Source organism: Kogia breviceps, chromosome 19, assembly GCF_026419965.1.
Source record: "Kogia breviceps isolate mKogBre1 chromosome 19, mKogBre1 haplotype 1, whole genome shotgun sequence".
NCBI lineage: Eukaryota > Metazoa > Chordata > Mammalia > Artiodactyla > Physeteridae > Kogia > Kogia breviceps.
The window spans coordinates 44,490,022-44,510,725 of NC_081328.1; the positions used below are offsets into that span (position 1 = coordinate 44,490,022).

The following is a 20,704-nucleotide window of genomic DNA, read 5'->3' on the forward strand; positions in this document are numbered from 1 at the left end:
GATACTGTTACCTTATTTGTCCCAAACAGGGAGCAAAGAGGTAAAATAAAAGTTGAGAGGTTCTATGCTGTGATAAAGCATTAACTGAGGGATATTTTAGAGAATTTGCCAAGAATGAGTTCTGCCCAAGCTTATTAAAAATTATCTTAGAATTGCTTCTTGGGAATCCACTGCATTATTACACAAACCATTGGCAGTAGATTAGAGTATGCAGTGAATGAAGAGCTTCTGGGTTAGTTTTCTTTAGGATAAAAATTAAAGAAGACAGAAGTAGCACCGGTCACAGAAACTAAAGCCGAATTTTTAAATGTCAAATGGCTAAGTGGTGATCCTGAGTAAAGGGGAAAATTACAAAATGGCCAAATAGATAAATTATTAGTTGGATCGTCAGATGCTAGAGCATAAAAAGAAGTGTTATAAATAGCTCTGGTTTAAAAGATAGAAAAAAAATCACTTTGATATAAGCCTGAGGGTTAGGGTTTGATTAGATTGCTTTGATAATACTGTTTCCAAGAAGTTTTGGAATCACACAAAAAGTGCCAAAACCGTGATCTTTGTGATACTTGGAGGTCACACGGTTAGTATGTAGACCTTGGCAAACACAAGCAGGCCAGTTTCTTAGAAACGTTAAACTTAAGGCCATCATTCAAGACCAGGTTTGCAATGAAAGATGAGCAAGGCTCGGGACTTCCCTGGCGGTCCAGTGGTTAAGACTCTGTGCACTCCCACTGCAGGGGGTTCAGGTTCAGTCCCTGATCGGGGAACTAAGATCCTGCATGACAAGAGGCACTGCCGGAGCGGGGGGCGGGGAAGAAAGTGATTGAGGCTCAAATGAGGTAGAACAGTGGTGCATATGGGGATATATGCACAGGAGGCGGTGCACAGACTGGGAATTCCAGGTTAGGCAAAAATGTTTAAGGAAAATCTTCTCAATTCAGTCAGTACCTTTGGTACAATCTTTTAATTTTATGGAAAATTTTAATTCCCCAATTCACTGTAGTTCCGAATCCTTTTCTCCTGTTGATAGATCTTCCTTAGCACATGGTTTGTGCTCCAAAGACTAAAGGATCACGGGCACAATAAAATACCCTGCTGCCCTCAAGAGGAGCTCAACACATCCCTCCTTCCATTAAGCTGTTGGAACTCAAGCGGAAAAAAGTGTTTTTCTTTTGGTAGGGAAAGGTCTATAAAACATACATTGTTTTTTTTGTACTAGCTTTTAACTGTCTTTGAAAGGTATCACTTAGCACTGTTTATATTTCTCTTAAAATCATTTTTAAGGTTGATCAAACACAGGTATATGCAAACACCTAAAAACTGACCCACTACCTACAATGAGTAACTTCAATTTCGGGTACAGGACTTTATCATTTAAAAAATATAGTACTTATTTCTATAGTTGAATTTGGTCCAAATTGGATCAAGTCGGGTGTGATCGCCTAGAAAATGTCTTTTTCGGTATCTTGTTCCAAGTATCCAGAAGTACTTCAGAATATTTCAATTTATTAAAAATCCTTCCCCCAAGTACTTATAAGACATTACTTTGCTCATGAGAGATCACCATTCTCATTTTAAGGACAAGAAATCTGACACTTATGGGTAATGGCCTCAGTCATGAGGATAAGTGTATAGATTTAAAAGGTCACCACACTGGCTCTTTAGTATCAGAAACACGCAAAGATGCAGGGAGTTTGCCTAACAAATGAACAGAAATAGGGAAAGAACTTTTATTTGCAGATTCCAGGAAGGTAGATTACAAACAGCAGCAAATCTCAGAGTCTCTTAATAACACTCCAGGCCACTTGAAATATAAAAAGGTAATTGTTTTACTTTAGAAAATATCTCTGAAAGTTCACAATTTTTTAAAACTACTGCAGGACATTAAAGTGCAAATCCTGCAGAATTTGGGTAGGAGAAAAAAGCCTTACCAATATTATGAAAATACTTTTTATGAAATGGTTTCAAGGATTGTGAACCTGGCAGATGAAATATAACAAGCATTGAAAATACTTTTAGCAAAGGAAATCTGTTGATGCAAATTAAACATATATACAAGCCCAAAGACTGTGTAGAAAAATCCTAACAGTATAACAAATGTGCATTCTACTACTTGGGTTACTGAAAGCAAAATAGCAGTAATATGTATATTTTATTGAGTAGCAGAAGCTTGTCAAATACTCGTAGAAAAGCAGCTTTTGAAACTCAGTTTAAGAATGCATGTTTTTCCAAAAATTACTTTTGAAACACTAAAGCTCTGTAGTTGATAAAACTATAAAATGTCTATGTATTTATATGGTGATAGAAACTGCAAAAGGCTTTATACTATGAAATACATACATGAAATTAACATATTCCTGGCCTGAGGATTCCCACAAAATTTACCTTTCTTGTACAATTTGGCAATGCCAACATCTACAGAAAATGTGTTAACCAACCAACCACTGTTTCATTAGACACCGCACCAAATCCAATGTCAAAAACATTACTTTATTTTTCTAGGATGAAATGTCCTATTACGTACAAAAAGAACTGTTTAAATTTGCCACAATCTCTTAAAAACATAGCAATCTATTGCCTACAGGTAGGAAAGTTCTTTCTGCAACAAGTTTTAAATGATTAAGCCCATCTATATCTATATATATATGAATAAATAGTACAGAAATACTGTGACATGATGAGATGCAGAATAATTTTATAATTCATTAAAATGTAGGATTCTTGCATCAGCACAGTGCATACAATATGTAACATTTTTTAAAAGTAAAAGGACAAAATAACCTATATTTGACTACTTCCATGTTAGTATTTTAAGCAGACTGTTTCCATGTTTTCAATATTGAGCAATTAGTCTCTTTAGTTTGTAAGCATAAGTTTAAGTGATATTTTTATGTACAAAAAGGAATGGGCTTCATTAGATAAAATTAACCCAGAATAACTTGTACACCTGAGCCTGTAAGAAGAAAGAACTGGGAACTGTAGCAACATCTTTCTTTTAAGAAACCAAGGTCCGGGAAAGGTTTTGCATAGCAGGGTGATATTAAACAGAAAGAAACTTTTAAAAAACAATAATTGGATAAATTCCAGAACTTGGTAGGACAAAGCTAATATGAATTAGTGCAAAATCTAGTAAAATTTTTTCAAAGCTGCATAAACCAACTATGGCAGATCTCACAGAAGCTATTATTACAATGAAGAAATACAACATGTAAGATTAGAACACTGAAAGGAAAAACATGCAAAATACGCCTTCCTCTGCTGCTTCCATTTTCTTCCCCCTATTGCTTACACTACTTCTTCTTATGTGGGAAAAAAAACCCCCAAAAAACTCAACCGAAAAACAAATACAAAAAGGATGAAGTCATTTTAAAAAATGCCCTTCATAAAATATAAGTAGTGGTCTGTAACTGATAATTTGCCTGGTATCATATAACGTACAGATGAAGGCAATGTGTATTTTGTCACATTACCTTTTTTATTAGTCTGATCAATTGATGCAACAGGATTAGCACCCCTGAATATTTTTCTTCGATGTGATGACAGTGGGCTGGGAATTACAAAATGAAGGACCACTACTACCCTGGAGAAATCCAGGTACAATCAGATCTTTCTGCCTTTTATTTATTTACCTCGCAGCCCTCCCTTTCCCCTCAATGGCTTACAGAGAATCATTAGCGCACATTCAAAGACACCGTCTGTGGGAGAAAAATTATCTCCATTTATTTTGTTTCATATACATCCATAGTTGAATTTTAATACAAAAAGAAAAAAATTAGAATCTGACAAATGTTTACAAACAAGATACCTTCAAATAGATTTTACTCATTTTAACCTGGTGCAGAGTAAATGACAAATTGTACTGTTATATTCAAGGCAACAGAGTCTGTAGTCCAGGACCACTTAGCCCAATCTTTATGCAAGCTTAATTTTTATCTACTATGAACAATAAACTCATTGTTGATTCCCAGTTGTGTGTGTGTGCACATGTGTACATAGCAGCTCCTTTCATAGAAAGAAAAGACATCTAGAGGTCGTCTTGTACTTTTACCTACAGGAATCATGATAAGATACAGAATGGATTACATGTAACTGGGGCTGGATTTTATAAGAAAAAATAATTAGCTGACAAATGAGGGCAGCAATAAAAAAGCGTCTTTTTTGCAACAATAAATAAATACAGTCGAAAGTTTTCTGTGAGACTCTAAACCAGCTTCTTCACTGAAGAGCAGACGTGGCATTTCCATGGAGTTACACTTGACCCCATATTATCTTTTTTTCTTTCTTTCTTTCTTTTTTTTTTTTTCTTCAATAAACAAAGTTTTCCCGCTTCTGCCACAATAGTAAAACCATTTGATCTTGACAAGATAATGGTGTCGTTGACTTTGCTTTTCCCTTGTCCGTTGGACAAAATTGGCCAAGAATATAATTGGACTGTTTATGACCAATAAAAACGAAGTTTAGGTCAAGTCTTGTCAGGATAACCTGACTAAAAACATCTGGCTCCTTAATTTAAAACAGTTCAACCAGATTCTTGCTGTGTTTTATGTTAGGTTAACACGCTGAACTTTAAGAAGCTGTAGACTGCAGTTTGTTGTTATGAGACCTACAGAATACAGAAAAAAGGGAACAATTAAGCACCCTTCATTTTTGAAAACAGTGATGCTTTATGTGGATGCCAGGGTCAGTCTGTCTGGGGAAAGCAGCCATGTTCTTTCATTCACCCTCGGCAATAAGCAAATATATGAGAACAAGTAAGAAATTTTTACCCTATAAAATTAAAAATTTTCATTGTACACTAGACATGATAATTCACTGGAAAAAGCCAATATTAAAAAAAAGAAATATAAATATATATACATATATATATATGTCCAATACAACATTTTTAGCCAAAGGAACAAATAGAGACATTTACAGAAGCATTACCATTGTGGTAAAAGGTGTGTGTGTGTGGTGTGTGTGTGTTTGTGTGTGTGTACGAGCGCATTTATTTACATTGAGTTGGAGAATATGAAGGAAAAAAAATATTAAAAGGAGAGAAATAACAGTATTAAAATCACATTTTTCTATTAAATTTCAGAAAGTGTCCTTTCTAGTTTCACAGTTTTATTAACAACTTTTGTTAGTAAACCAAGTTACTGTACAGTTATCAAGTAAGTTCTATTGCAATAGTGTATATAAATACAGTCTTCTCGGAGTTTACAATTCTTAAATACATTGTTCAACATGGCTGCTAGAATAAATTGCTTACTACTATACATCTTTTTTTAAACATTAAAAAATTATATTAACTCATCTGAACTCTGGGGGGCAATTTTGAATTAGGTAATCAAGTGGTACAATAAGAGTGACCCCAACATCCAGTTCTGATTCCAGTTAAAAATTCAGACTAAAGATATCACAATCTGTAAGAAAAGAAAGAACATGGATGATATAAATGATGAATTATAACAGAGAACAGTTATGAAAATAATGCTGGAGATCACAAATTAAAAATGGGGAGGGCTTCCCTGGTGGCGCAGTGGTCGAGAGTCCGCCTGCCGATGCAGGGGACGCGGGTTCGTGCCCCGGTCCGGGAAGATCCCACGTGCCGCAGAGCGGCTGGGGCCGTGAGCCATGGCCGCTGAGCCTGCGCGTCCGGAGCCTGTGCTCCGCAACGGGAGAGGCCACGACAGTGAGAGGCCCGCGTACCAAAAGAAAAGAAAAAAAAAAAGGGGGGGGGGGGAAATACGGCAAAGGAAACCCTGGAAATCCATAAAAAATAATATTTCAGTGACTGGCTACATATATGTTTCATTCTGCCCTAAATCTGGAAATCAACAAAAATCCCCTAACATCTCTTCACATATCATTTTATTTACATAAGCAGACTTGAGCAAACTTCTCAGTTGGCTCCCATGTTCTTTAATAAAAATTACATAAACCAGAATATAATAAAAAGCTACGTGAAACCACCAGATGGCAAGCTCTCCCGAGCGGCCCCTTCACCGTGCAGACCCGGACTCTGGGCCTCCTCTCCCTCCCCCAGTCCCTTGGTTTTGCAGCAGGCCCACCTCAGCAGCTGCCGCCACCCCCCCCCTCCGCGTCCTGCCCGCAAGCCTGGCAGCAGGGTGGGGTTCAAATCCCCCACCTTCCACTTCCACCAAAGGCTAAAGCCTTTCCAGCTGAAGAAAGCAGTTTTAGAAATTTAATTGTAGGAACAACTACAAGAGGTACAAAGCAAGAAGCAAGAAAGTATGGAGGGCCTGTAAGAAGCTGTGGTCCTCTGTCCTATCTTCACTCAACCTGAAAACCAGGCTCTCTAGGATGAATTACTTGGAACTTTCAGTTCTTAGGTAGTTAGATTTTTTACACTGCTATTTCTTATTTTATCAACTCTATATTGTTTAAATCCTATGGCAAACGAGAACTGAGCTCATGTAAGCATCTTCCCTCCTCCCTTCTTGAGTACAAGTTTTATTTCTCTGTAATTTAAAATTAAAGCTTTCCATGCTTTGTCTGTAGACATTCCAAAAGTTGGAAATCAATGTACTGTTTACTTGACTATGTAAGTATTTTTCTCTGTAGCACCTAATCGTTTGCTAGGAGGGCATGCTTAGTAACCTATACAACTTTTTGCCTTTCCTGGAGTTTCTAATTGACTTTCATTTCCCTCCTTACATTCGTAAGTTATCTAATGTATGAATCAATTTTCTTCCTCCAGCCGCATCCCTGCTGGGAGTGTTCCATTCTCCTGCTCCAATATGAACTGCCTGCTGCACAAATGTCACTCTGGGTCAGAGTCGTTCTCTTTGCTTTCTTGAAATTCAAGGTGCTCTGTTTTCTTGATTTGCCTCTTTATTTTGCTAGTGCACATCTTAAACGAACTTGCTAAGAAAGTATGCAAGGAAAAGCAGCCCTTTCTGAAGCCTTACATGACTTGAAAACGTACTTATTCTGCCTCTACGCTTGACTGGCTAGACAGAGACTTCATTTTTCCTCAAACTTTTGGATTTGTTCTTCCATAATCCTCTAGCATTCCATGTTGCTAGAGAAAAGTCTGATACCAGTCTAACTCCTGTTAATTTGTGGGTTGTTTTGTATCCTCTTTACAAGCTTTCAGAAGAGCTTCTTCCATCCTTAGCCTCTGGAGATTTTACAGTGATGTATACGTGCGGTGGGCCTTTTCCCCCTTGTCCAGCTGGCTTACACGGTTGTTTATCCACTCCGCGACCCCGGCCCCTGTCCATCTCCCTGTCCCACGGGAACATGAGCTCTGTGGAGAGCGGGAACTCGGTTTGATCTGCTGCTATAGTCAATTCTACAACACAGCCGGGGCTCAATAACCATTTTTTTTTTTTTTTTTTTTGTGGTACGCGGGCCTCTCACTGTTGTGGCCTCTCCCGTTGCGGAGCACAGGCTCCGGACGCTCAGGCTCAGCGGCCATGGCTCACGGGCCCAGCTGCTCCGCGGCATGTGGGATCTTCCCGGACCGGGGCACGAACCCGTATCCCCTGCATCGGCAGGCGGACTCTCAACCACTGCGCCACCAGGGAAGCCCAATAACCATTTTTTGAATGAATAGTTTTGCTTGGATTTGAAGCTGTGTGCCTCTCACTGGTTTGGAAATTTTTCTTATATCAGAGTAGTCTTTTGATAATTTCCTCTCCTCTGTCTTCTCTGTTCTTTCTTTCTGGAATTTCCATGAAATGAATATTGGATACTTTATAACATTTTTTTTCTTTCCTACTTTTCATCCCCTTGTCGTTTTGCTCTTTACACTGAGAGTTCCTTGATTTTAACTTTCAATGTGTGCAGTAAGTTTTTTAAAACTTCCAGTTACTCTCTTTTTCTCAGACTGTTCTTCATTTCTAATATGCTGTGCACTATTTTGCAGATGCAGTATCTTCTAAAATTTCTCTCGGGACATGACTTAGAGGCTTGTTTTGTTTTTTTTTAAAGCTCTCTCTTGTTGTCTCTGGAATCTATTTTCGGTTACATCTTGACCTTTTTCTCCTTTACACTGCAGGCTGTCCTTACCTATCCATCCGTCCCTGTCTGTTCTCACTTTCGAAGAGTAAGTTAACAGCCTAGATGGGTGCCTGGAGAAACCTGTGCATATGTGTGTGTGGCTTACTGACTGGCAGGCTTTGCTTTAGATCAGAGTTTTCGGTCTCAACACAACTGACATTTTGGAGCTGCATAATTCTTTGCTTTAAGGCTATCCTAGGCACTGTGGGATGTTTAGCAGCATCTCTGGCCTCTGTTGCTTGGATGCCAGTACCACAAACCACCTCCAAGTGTGACAAACAGCGATGTCTCTAGGCATCGCTAAATATCGCTTACGGGGTGGGGGTGAGTAAATTATCCTGTTGAGAGCCCCAGCGTTAGAATGAGGGAGCCGATCCTTCGGAGATCAGGGGATTTTCCTCTGGGTCCCATTCTCTTCTGTCTGCTCTAGTTCTCTACAGACGGTTTATGCTCCTTCCTTGGAGAAGAACCCTGTGTTCTTCCAGTTCTCTGGGCTTCCTTCGCAGGCTGCACACTGGGGTTAGAGGAGGGTGTGACTAGCCCAGATTTAGGCCTTCAGCGAACCCCTCTCTCCTCCCACTCTCCAGAGCCTTCGATTCTGTCTCAGAGTCTCCGTGTTGGAGGCTGTCTGCGTCCTGCTGGTCGGCAGGCTGTCTGCGTCCTGCTGGTCGGCAGGCTGCCGCGTCTGCTGAGGTGCCCGCGCGGAGGAGTCTGGCTGCGCTTTGCCCGCCTCCGCCGGCCAGTCGCCTTCCGCCCGCTGTACCTCACAATCGGCTGAACTCTCGTCAGCTCACTAACTTCTTCCATATTCCTTTCACCACGCTGAGTTTACCCCTTTTTGTTCCTTTATTATGATTTTCCTGGGGACTCTTGTCACATTAAGTAGTCCTCTTCCATTTGAAGTTTTACAGCTAACGGGTTAACAGATAGGCAACAATAAAAATGGGAAAGTTTTAGAGATTCTGTGAAGTCTCTTGGTTGGTGGTCTAGACAGCCTGCCTGCCCCCCTACCTGCGTTCCTTCCCTCCTTGCCTACAGGTTTTGACTCCTTCGCTGAGGAGGTAACTGGATCCTTCAGCTGTGCTTGTCCTTCACTTTTAGTTTACGCACACTGACTCTGAAGTACAGTTCCCGATCCACCTTGTTACAGGAGGAGGAGAGAAAATACCCTGAAGATGTTCCTCAGAGAAAAATGACTACAGGTGGAGCACTGGTTTTTATGCTTCGGCACGCGGAGTCCCTTGGGAGTTCATTAGGTAACACAGATGCCCAGACCCCAGCCCAGCCAAGAGCTACCCGATCTGACTAGGGAGGATCAAGCCTGCGGGCTGGCGGATGGCGAACAATGAATCAATCTCAGGGCTACGGCGTGGTGGCAGCTCTCAAAGAAAAGGGAAACAGGCTCCCGTTGAAAGGAAGGAAGTCGTGGGCTTGGGAAGGAGCAGGTGCGGAAGGTCAGAAACAGAAGGCACGAAGGTCCCGGTGCCTGAAGAGCGTGCAAAGCTGCTCGATGTTTTTATGTCACTAGAGGTTCAGAGAAAAGGTCTGTGGACTTGGATTAAAGTTTAGTTTTGTCCACAGAAGAAGAAAACAATTTATGATTTCAAAGATACAGCAAAACACAAATGGAAGCGCTTAAATCCCCACTTCGTGGGCTTCCCCTTACTCTACCCTACAGAACAGTCTTTTTTGTAAAACATTATTTTGTTGAACTCTACCAGTCTTTGAGCATTTCACCTACTATATGCTGTGTTGACTATTAGTTTCATCGTTTAAAAAAATTTTTTTTTGGCCGCGTGGCTTGCGGGATCTTAGTTGCCCGACCAGGGATCGAACCCTGGCCCCCTGCAGTGAAAGCGTGGCGTCCTAACCACTGGACCGCCAGGGAAGTCCCAGAACAGTCATTTTTACACTTCTGTAAACTCAGTGAGAGCAAGAACCCTTACTACTACACTATCTTTGTATGTGCCCCATGGCATTTAAGACAGCATCTTACATTCTGTAAACATTTGGTAAATGCTTTTTGAATTTTAAAAAGTGACTATAATTTTAAGCAGATCATAAACAAACCCAGCAATTTCTCATTAGGAGCTGAATTAGTTCAGAGAGCTGAACACATCTGCTTACCTGCTAGCCTTGAATCCTTTCAATTTCTGAACAAAGAATGATTCAAGAACTTCTGCACACTGGTAGAAAGGGGAGTCACTTGGATTGTAGTAACGACAATTATCAAAAATTTTGGTCATATCTGCTACAAATTCCGTCAGCTTTTCATAATATCTTCTTTGTACTCTTTCTTCCATGGTGGCGAGGTCTTAAAAACAAAATGTAAAAGATTTTCAAAGCTTTAAGGTTGTTCCAATGTGAATACTGCCTGCAGTTCTGACACATAAGAATACATAACATCTTGCCCAAGCAGTCCTGGAACCAGGCTCGTTTACCAGTGAAGAGTACGTAGCAATTCTTGAAGAACACAGAAGCACTTTTCCAATTTTGTTTTAGATTCAGGGTCTAAAAGATAAATCTTGGCTACTGTTAAGAAGGGTCTTTTACTTTCAATTAACTACAGAGAATAACTCTTTATTCAATTGGTTTGAAACAAAGGAAACACTACACCAACACGAACAATACAGATCTAAGTATAACACACTTTCACATGCAAACAACTGATTAAATACCTTACATGTACAAAGAGAAGGAGGAGTCCAGAATTAAGGCTAAAATCTCTGTGGTTTTGTGATGCTGTATTAGACTTTAATAATATAATTTTTTCCCTTTTGAATTTTTATTGTTACCTTTTATTGGTGACAAGTGATACTGACTTACCGATTATGTTGGTAATGATATAAAGTGTCTACTTAAAATAAACTTAAGGGAAAAATATTAGCTGATATGAATAAAAATAGCAGTATGTAATAGTAGAGGTAGTATGCAGAAATGAAAAAACTTACTAGGGTGGTACACAGGTAACAACTGCTTTGGAATACTGAGCTAAATCCACCCAAAATAACAGTGGGTCCCAGGAGACAGTTGTGCTTGAAGGAAAATTCCATATACAATATGACATAAAAACCCGGGAGAGTAAAAGGTCAGTGATCTCAAATCAGTCTAAGATTGACAGATAACACAATTCCTAACTAAATCTCAATAATTATTTTAGAATTTGAGAAAATAATTTTAAAGTACATTCAAAAAATAAAAGTGTAAGAATATCTAAGAAACATTTGAAAAATAAAAGTAAAGGGAGAAAATTTCATCTATGAGACATTAAAAAAAATTATAGGGACTTCCCTGGTGGCACAGTGGTTAAGAATCTGCCTGCCAATGCAGGGGAGACGGATTCGAGCCCTGGTCCGGGAAGATCCCACAGGCTGCGGAGCAACGAAGCCCATGTGCCACAACTACTGAGCCTGCTCTCTAGAGCCCGCGCTCCGCAACAAGAGAAGCCACCACAATGAGAAGCCCACACACCGCAACGAAGACCCAATGCAACCAAAACCAAATAAATAAAATAAATAAATTTATGTAAAAAAATTTATAAAGCTGTGATAACAAAAAGTGTGGCATTGCACAACATGATACGAACATTAATGGAACTGAATTCAAAGCAGGAACAGACCTAACTGTATTCAGCTTAACAATTTCACCTTTGTTGAGGATGTCATTTCAAATAAGCAGAGACAGGAAGAATTCATTAATAAATTGGGTCGAGGCAACTGCCTACCTATATATGAAGAAAAATTCTACCTCACACTATATGCCAAAGTAATCCGAGGTGGATTAAAATTTAAGGACAAAAATGAATGTAGTTAATCACTGAATTGCGCATATTAAAGTAGTTAAAATGGCAATTTAATGTTATACGTATAATATTTTAACACACAAACACGTCTTTGATAGTTCCAGTTTACGCAGGTAGGGGAAAAACGTGTAAATAAGAACAACTACAAAAATGCACCCAGCCTGATTAAATTCCAAACAAGACTTTGGCGCATCCATTCTGTGTAGGTCACATAAGCTGTACAGGTAGGCGGAAAGCTTAACACAGCCCGCCAGAATATCACCATATTCAGACTTAGGTTCTGGGCACTTCCTGACTAATTGTAATAAAGTATGGGAGTAGTGTTTGGACATTTTATGATTTCAACTTAATTAGTATCCCTTAAAAAAAAAAAAGTACTAGGAGAACATACAGGTAAGTATTTATATATCTGGGGTAGGGAAAAAGGCTAAAAATACAACTCTAAAGGTAGAATTCATAATGATTAATAGATCTGAATTTAAAAAATGTTAAAAACTATCATATGACCAAAAAATTGCCATAAAACATTAAAATATCCTTAGTTTATAAATAACCCTTAAGGAACGCTGACAATAGTATGAATATATCAAGAGCAAAATGGCAAAATACATAAACAGGGAACTCATGCAGCAGTACAAACAGTAATAAGCAACATCACTAGTTACTGAAGACAGGCAAAGCCAAAGAGTCACTTCCTTTGCCCAAATTAGCAGAAATTAAAAATTATATAACATCAGCCTATGAACAGAGGCTACCTCTAAAGGTGGATGAAAGTGGTGGTAAATTTTACATTTCACTCCCTATATCTCTGTAACATCTGCATTTGTACATCAAACATATTCTTTCGAAATAAGTATTTACAAAGAAAAATTTTTCTCCTCGAAAGAGTGATAATGCTCAGGGTTTTCAAGTATGCAGAGAAAAGGGTACAGATATATGCTGTCACTGGAAACTGGTTCAATCTGCTGAAGTGCAATTTGAAAATACTTACCAAAAGCCTAAAAAGTATACATACCCTTTGGCACAGAAATTCTATTTCTAGAAAATTTTCCTAAGAAAACAAACAAGAACAGGGCAGATGCACAAAGATGTTCACAGAAGTGTCATTTATAGCAGCAAAAACTGCAGACAGCCGAAAAATCCATTATGGAGGGGTGATTAAATAAATTACCTTAATGTCATACAATTAAAAACGATGTAGGGGGACGTCCCTAGTGGTGCAGTGGTTAAGAATATGCCTGCCAATGCAGGGGACACGGCTTCGAGCTCTGGTCCAGAAGACCCCACGCGCCACTGAGCAACTATGCCTGTGTGCCACAACTACTGAGCCTGTGCTCTAGAGCCCATGAGCCACAACTACTGAGCCCCCATGCCACAACTACTGAAGCCCACTCACCTAAAGCCCATGCTCTGCAACAAGAGACGCCACCGCAATGAGAAGCCTGCACACTGCAACAAAGAGTAGCCCTGCTCACCGCAACTAGAGAAAGCCCACGCACAGCAATGAAGACCCAACACAGCCAAAAGTAAAATAAATAAATAAATAAATTTATAATAAATTAATCAATCAATCACATTCGTCTGTACCTTTCCAGACATTTGCTATGCATCTCTAAACACATGTACATATCCTTAGAAAACATACAACTGTTTACTACTTAAAACCTAGGGATTGCTCTGTAACTTTCCTATTTCTTTCAACAATATGCTTGGGAGACCTGTATTATCTGTATGTACATACCCACATAAAATTCTGTTTATCTTGGTGGTATTAAAAAAAGAAAAGAAAAGATAGGAAAACATTCTAGCTCTTCACGAAAAGAATTTTGGCTAAATAAATTAAGGCATATTTAATTTACAGACTATACAAAGCCATTAATATCATGTTATTGAAGATTAATGACACAGGAAAATGACTGCCACAGACATTTACTATATGATCTCAATATTTTTCTTTTTAAAAAAATATGGTTTGAATTTTTACACACACACACGCACACGAACACACCAAAATGTGATAGCATTCAGTGAGAAAAAGATCAAAAGTGCATTTATCTTCTTACTTTTTTTATTTCCTAAATTTTCTATAATCACGTTATTTTTTAGAAGCAAAAGACATCTATTTATTTAAATAAACACCCCAGGTACTTTCTCAAAGGAGATTATTCAAATCTGAAATGTGTACAATGATTAATTTCTTCTATCTCAGACATGAGGAGGCTAGAGGTAACGGCTACTTACGTATTTATGGTTTTTCTTCCCAAAGATAAGCCCTCATTTATCTCTTCTTCATGTTTCCGCATCTTTGAAGTTGCCATCAATACAACCCATCTTTTCTTTTCTTTTTTTTTTTCTTAAAAACCTGGTTGAACTTTAATTCCTTTAATTTTTTCCTTTTATTTTTAAACTGAGGTAGAATTGACATAGAACACTGTGGTACCTTTATGTATACAATATGATGATTTTATTTTTAAAATTTATATATTTTTGGCTGTGTTGGGTCTTCGTTGTTGCGCGGGCCTTCTCTAGTTGCAGTGAGTGGGGGCTACTCTTCGTTGAGGTGCACGGGCTTCTCATTGCGGTGGCTTCTCTTGTTGCAGAGCATGGGCTCTAGGTACACGGGTTTCAGTAGTTGCAGCACACGGGCTCAATAGTTGTGGCACACGGGCTTAGTCGCTCCGCGGCATGTGGGATCTTCCCGGACCAGGGATAGAACCCGTGTCCCCTGCATTAGCAGGCGGATTCTTAACCACTGCGGCACTAGGGAAGTCCCAACGCGATGATTTGATGTTTGTATATATTGAGAAATGATCACCACAATACTCTTATTTAACATCCATCACCGCATATAGTTACAAACTTTTTTTTTTGGTGCTGAGAACTTCTAAGATCCACTCTCCTAGCAACTTTCAAACATACAATAAAACCATACCCATTTAAAAAATGCTTAGCTGGCTGTTTGGAATATTTTCATCAGCTAGAGCTAATTTTTTGGCAGTTTTGGAAGCCTTTAGCTATGTTTTAATTTCTATAACTTCTTTCGTAGATAAAGTACTTTTAATATAATCACCGGTAGCTTTTCATATTAATACAGTAAATCCCCTATATATGAGTGAGTTCTGTTCTGAGAGCACGTTCGTAAGTCTGACAGTTGGCCTAGGTACCCAACTAACACAATCAGCTATATAGTACTACACTATAATAGGTTTGTAATGCTTTTCACACAAACAATACATAGAAAACACTTTTAATCTTACAGTACAGTATAGTACTGTATACCTGAAAAGTATACAGTAGTACCAGCTACATCACCGATGCTTTTACGCTTGCTTCCAGACATCCTGGGCTTGAAATAAAGATACTGTACTACTGTACTCTATACGGTACTATAAAGTACACAAAAGCACAACCACTTGTAGAGGATGCACACAGGTGACAATGTACACCAGACACGTGAACTAACTTGCATGACTGGACATGCGAATGCACGTTCGCATCTTTGAAAGTTCGCAACTTGAAGGTTCGTTATGTAGGGGACTTACTGTACAAGTTACTTGTAGCTGTTATTTAGTACTATTTTTATTTTCTGGGCAATGAGGCTGTATTCTCTTGGATTTCTACCTTTGCTCTCCTTCAGGAAAAGATGAAGAAGAGGTGACGGGAAAGATGAGAGGCTCACAGGGACCCCAATCCGTTCACTGAGTTCATTCATTACACAGTAGAGAATACTCTGCTCATCCTTTGATTCAGCTACTCCTCTGCTGATGGCTATTTATTTCATTTCCAGTATTTCCGCCATTATGAACACTGCTGTTACGAACGACATACCTGTGCACATGTAAATCCTAAGAGATGAAATTGCTGGGTCCAAAGGTACACATACTGGAACTTTAATACGTACTCCCAGTTTATCCTACAAATGACCGCATATACCAGTTTGGACTCTCACCAGTCTTGCTCAGCATATCTTCATGATATATCAATTTTTTGGATGATAAATGAAGTAGCTGCTGAGACTTCTGAACAAACTCCATGTTCAACTCAAGCACTTACCCATAGGTTCCTTAATAACACCGTAATAATCTGGCGCATCATTAGGATCCACTGGTTCAAGGAAAGGCCAGGCCATCTTATGGGCCTATAATGAAAAAAAAAAAAAAAAAAGACATCATTATTGTCAGGTGGAAATGATAATTTCACTTAAGTTTCCCATTTGAGTTCTTGCGTCCATTGACCTTTAAACTGGAAAAGTCAGTTTTAGACTTGAGAGATGAAATTATTTATACTTCGATGATTTTTGCTGTAGTCACAAATTATCTCAGACGAGTATCCTCTGTAATAATGATTCTCAAAGAGATATCTGGGACCTTGGCCTGGAGCGGGGATGGTGGAGCACTAGCTCAGGAGTCAAGGAATCTGTACTCTGGTCCCTTCACGATGACCTGCCAGATGAGCGATGCTGGCACTGCAATCACACCTATCAAACTGGAGTGGGATGCGTTCCAAGTGTGGAATGGTTACCTCTGCAGGCTAACGATGTGGCAGAGGTGTGACGGTGATGTTAAATAACATTCAACCACATACTGAGACTATTGTTCTTGTTTCAGTTCTTTCAACGCTTCTAATTATGATTACAACAGGAGGAAGTGTCAATCTAGCACTCCTATGTCTGGAATACATCTCTAATACTTGCTAATCTTAGAAGCCACCCCCATCTTCCTTCTTTTTTTGGCGGTACGCGGGCCTCTCACGGTTGTGGCCCCTCCCGTTGCGGAGCACAGGCTCCGGACGCGCAGGCTCAGCGGCCACGGCTCACGGGCCCAGCCGCTCTGCGGCATGTGGGATCCTCCCAGACCGGGGCACGAACTCGCATCCCCTGCATCGGCAGGCGGACTCTCAGCCACTGCGCCACCAGGGAAGCCCCCCCAATTCTTATTTTTAATAAGGGAGGGAAGGCTTTGGCTCAGAGCCTTAGATAAGCATTTGTATCTCACTAGAATTTAACCAAATTGCTTTTCAATCAATGGTGGTTAAGATAGTTTTCTTTAAAAATAAAATTTAGGTGAAAAATAATGAGTCATTTTAAACGTGAGCATTAGCTAAACAACAACAGTCGGCACGGGAAGTACTGAGGTCTGTGGAGCACTTCAGCTGGGAGTCACTAAATAGTCAGGCGCTCTAAGACTGTAAAGGTCAAACCCCAGGCGTGTTTCCAGGGTCACGCTGGTTGATTTCATCTTTAAATGCTGCACAGAGAGTCGTTTCTCACCTGTAAAGAACGCAGCACCCTCTTCAAACCCTCATAATCTTTCTCTGTTAGCGGCGTGAGCACTGTCATGGCATCCTCCGTTGACTGACACTGCGGGCAGACATACTCGTCAATGAGTTCTGCCTCACTTTGCAAGATGCCAACGCAGCGCCCATGGTACCAGTTCTGACACCGATCACAGCCAATATAAAATCTGCAAGATCCGAAATGGAAATGTGAGTTCAAAACAGATGGGCTCACATTACTTATAATTTACTTTAACAAGTAATAAAACATGCATCGAAAATATTCTAACCCTGGGATATAAAATAGTTTTAGTATTATAATTGTTTTAATACTTTTGAAGACTGACATTTCAATGAGTTACTTTAGTATTTCTGATGTTAAGAACAAGCATTAAAGGTTTAAGAACACTGTCAAAATTGGAGAACCAATAGGAAGAAAAATGTAAAACATTTAATTGACTTTAAAGCTCAAAACAAAATAAAGACAAAAATCTTTCAACTAATACCATATCAAATGGGAAGCTGATATTGGCCACCCAACTGGGAGTTCAAAATCCTAAAAGCTGTTTAACAGAGTCTCGGAGCTTGTACCCAAATTAGTGTTTCTCTAACCTGCAATAAAGCACCATTTCAAAACACTGATAAAGTCCAAACAAGTCAGGCTATTTTAATCTCATTAATTTCTATGTTACATATTGAAGAATCAAGTCTACCATTAAACCACATTTTTCCCAATGCATCTCAAACATTCACTATGAAGCAACATAAATTTTGAAGGGGAGGTAAAGAGGGAAGAAGAGAAAAAAAATTGGAAAAGAATTTGTAATGTAAGTGTATAATATATGCAGAAAAATACCTTGCTTTTTATTTTAAAACAAATAAGTAACCAGTCAGAGCAATTTGGCTTCCTACATTATTAAATATGATGTTCTTATCAGAACTCACTGTGACTCATCATAAGGTGTTCTGCAGATACAGTACAATTCCTCACTGTTGCCCTCTTGTGCCCGTTTACAATCATTACAGATGTACACATCCATTTTCTTAGCCTCCTTTTCTGTGATGCCAACACATTCTCCATGATACCAGTTAGTACAAAGATCACAGCCAATATAGAACCTAAAAGCATTCACAATGAAAATGACAATGTAATTGTCATTTTGAGCTGCATGGTACGTAAGTCTGTCTTCCCTGTCCTGATTCACGTTCTTACAGGATAACTTTCTGCAATGAGTCAGCTAAACATCCTGAATCCAACCATTCTAACGCTGACAAACTGCAGCATCTGATGCTATATCAAGTGTGGGGACATAGAGTCACTCACATCAATTTCAACAAATACACTGTTTAGTGAATGTGGGTCTTTAAAAACACACTGGAATTTGAAAAAATAAACAACACACTGATGGTAATGTCTCCCTCTTAATGAATGTGTGTAAAACTGTAACAGGCACAAAAACCAAAGCCAAAGAATCAAAGACTTACATCTGTCAAACCTATGCCACAGAAGCCATTTCAAAATCAGGGCTATTTCTTAGATAGGTTTGAAAATGTATCTCACGATTTAAATTTGAGAACAAAGCAAAGCGCAAACACCAAGTAGAAGTTACACTACAAGGAACATGCAGGAGGTCAGCCAGGTGTAGAAGATAAATGGTCAAAACATGGTATGAAGAAGAAAACTAAAAAAGGTACATGCAGTCATTCCATTTCTACCAAGTTTTCTAAGTAAATATTGGAAATTAATCTAATTGTAACAGACTATGACATGGGCCGGTTTTTCAGTTAATAGAATGTGTGTGCCGATGTGGAGTGGCCAGGTTAATTAGCTGGTGAGGAACTACTTCAATTCAAAAACAGGGACACGTGGTGTGGAGAGTGATGTAAGGATAGTTAATCTAAAACCGCAAGAGGGTCTACAAGATGGGGCCGTATGAGTGTGTAACTGTGGGTAATCAGTTAATTAATCCTCAAGTCTTTTGTAATGTAAGATCCCAAATGGTAAAGTGAAAAGCATCTCTATGACAAACACACAGTGTATGTATCAAAGTGTTGACGGATGCTCTGGAGGAACGCCTTGTCAAAGTCAGGGCAAGAATAAGCGTGAATTGCAGGGAACGAGGCTGGCCTTGCTGATACCGTTGGTTCTACCAAGGTGTTTCTTGGCAGACTCGCCTACTGGAATCGAAAGAGTCCTCAAGCTTCCACCTAACCTGCTTTTGAACGTAAAGGAATAATGGTTGTGTGGTGTATCCTACTGCCACTAACTTTTTTCTTTTGAACTATGACTCCCGCGTGATTTTCACTGCCCCACGTGGAGGCCTTCAGGGCGTTTTGGTATGTTGCCTTCACCAGGTGGTGGGCTGTGTGTTCTGGAAGTGAGCTCAGGACGTGAATTTCAGGTGTTAGTCACTCTCACTAGATTCCCAAAGCAGCCTACTTTGGAACAAGAGATCACAAAATACTCCTTAAAAACCACTAACTCTTCCCAACTAGAATAGGGAATGAATGAAGCCGGTATACTGAAATGTGAATAATGAAAAACTAAAAAATATGAAATACCCCCAAAATAATGAGGCAATTTCAAGAGAATGAGCATACGTACACGTGTGCCGCATTTTATGCAATTTAGGTGTTAAAAGAAGTTGTGTGTGAAATGAATTTCTATGATCTGAATATTTTAAATAGGCCAAAACATCTTGTTATTTAAGGAAATGCCATAAGCAGACCTTTTTGTAAAGAAAGAAAATCTTTTGTAAAGAAAGTAAATTTACAAAAATTGTATTGGGCTTGTACTGGACTAAGGGGAAAATTAATCAATAGGGTTCTACTTTTCATATCATGTCTAATTTCTCATAAAGTAAGACAATGAAAAGTGAAGATGCCTACACTGACCTGTGTTTGATTCAATACACAGCTAAATCTACCAACAAAAAGTTTTGATTTAGCACTTGCAAACAGACTGTAATTTAAATAGCACCACCAAAGCAGCTTCAACGTTACAGCTTAAACATCATTAAACAATTTTATTTTACAAACCGATTAGGCATCCACTTACAGTAGACGTTAAGCATTCCTAATTCTAAATGATCATACCTTTTTAGCACAATCAAATAAACTTTTGGGTACTGTAAAATTAACACTGTGGTTAATTTTGGCTTTAAAAAGTTGGCCTGCATTTGAATGTTGAAAATGGAAGCTAAATACCTAGTTGAGTGATAATAATGATAGGAAAAAAAAAAAGTGTAACCATGTTTATGGATTACTGTCTCTAAAATCTTGCATATATCACCAAATACAAGTTACAACTGTCAAAAGCAGCTTCCAGCTGCCACGCTTATCAAAGTTTTGAGTGTAGTACTTGAGGAATGAGTGAAAGAATCACTTTTTGTATTTTGTATTTTTCTGTCCCCAATAAGAAAGTGGGAACTTTGACAAAAATAATATTAGGTTACAGTAATCTAATACAAAAAACATAGAATTACTTTAAATTAAATGATAAAAATCCAAAACCACTCAAACTCAAAAGCCCCTTGCACCATTCGTATGTAGGTTGTCTTTAGGATTGGATGTAATCGTGGGGTTGAGAAGATTCCAGAACAGATGATCTCAACTTTGGGC

At 38.9% G+C, this 20,704-nt stretch overlaps 1 protein-coding gene across 18 annotated transcripts in view; it reads right to left on the reverse strand.

Annotated features, from left to right (window-relative positions):
- Positions 1–3,693: 3,693 nt before the first annotated feature.
- BPTF (bromodomain PHD finger transcription factor) overlaps positions 3,694–20,704 on the reverse strand; it is a 134,691-nt gene continuing 117,680 nt past the window's right edge. For 8 of the 18 annotated variants that reach the window (XM_067022234.1, XM_067022228.1, XM_059046881.2 and 5 more), the window contains 5 exons: positions 18,029–18,202; positions 17,079–17,271; positions 15,863–15,947; positions 10,135–10,321; positions 3,694–4,600 (listed from right to left, as the gene is read on the reverse strand). In XM_067022234.1, coding sequence (XP_066878335.1) covers positions 4,564–4,600; positions 10,135–10,321; positions 15,863–15,947; positions 17,079–17,271; positions 18,029–18,202 — 676 coding nt within the window. In that variant the 3' untranslated portion in view covers positions 3,694–4,563. Of the gene's footprint in view, positions 5,403–10,134; positions 10,322–15,862; positions 15,948–17,078; positions 17,272–18,028; positions 18,203–20,704 lie in introns of all 18 variants that reach the window. The other 10 variants (XM_059046883.2, XM_059046876.2, XM_067022232.1 and 7 more) reach the window with 4 other exon arrangements.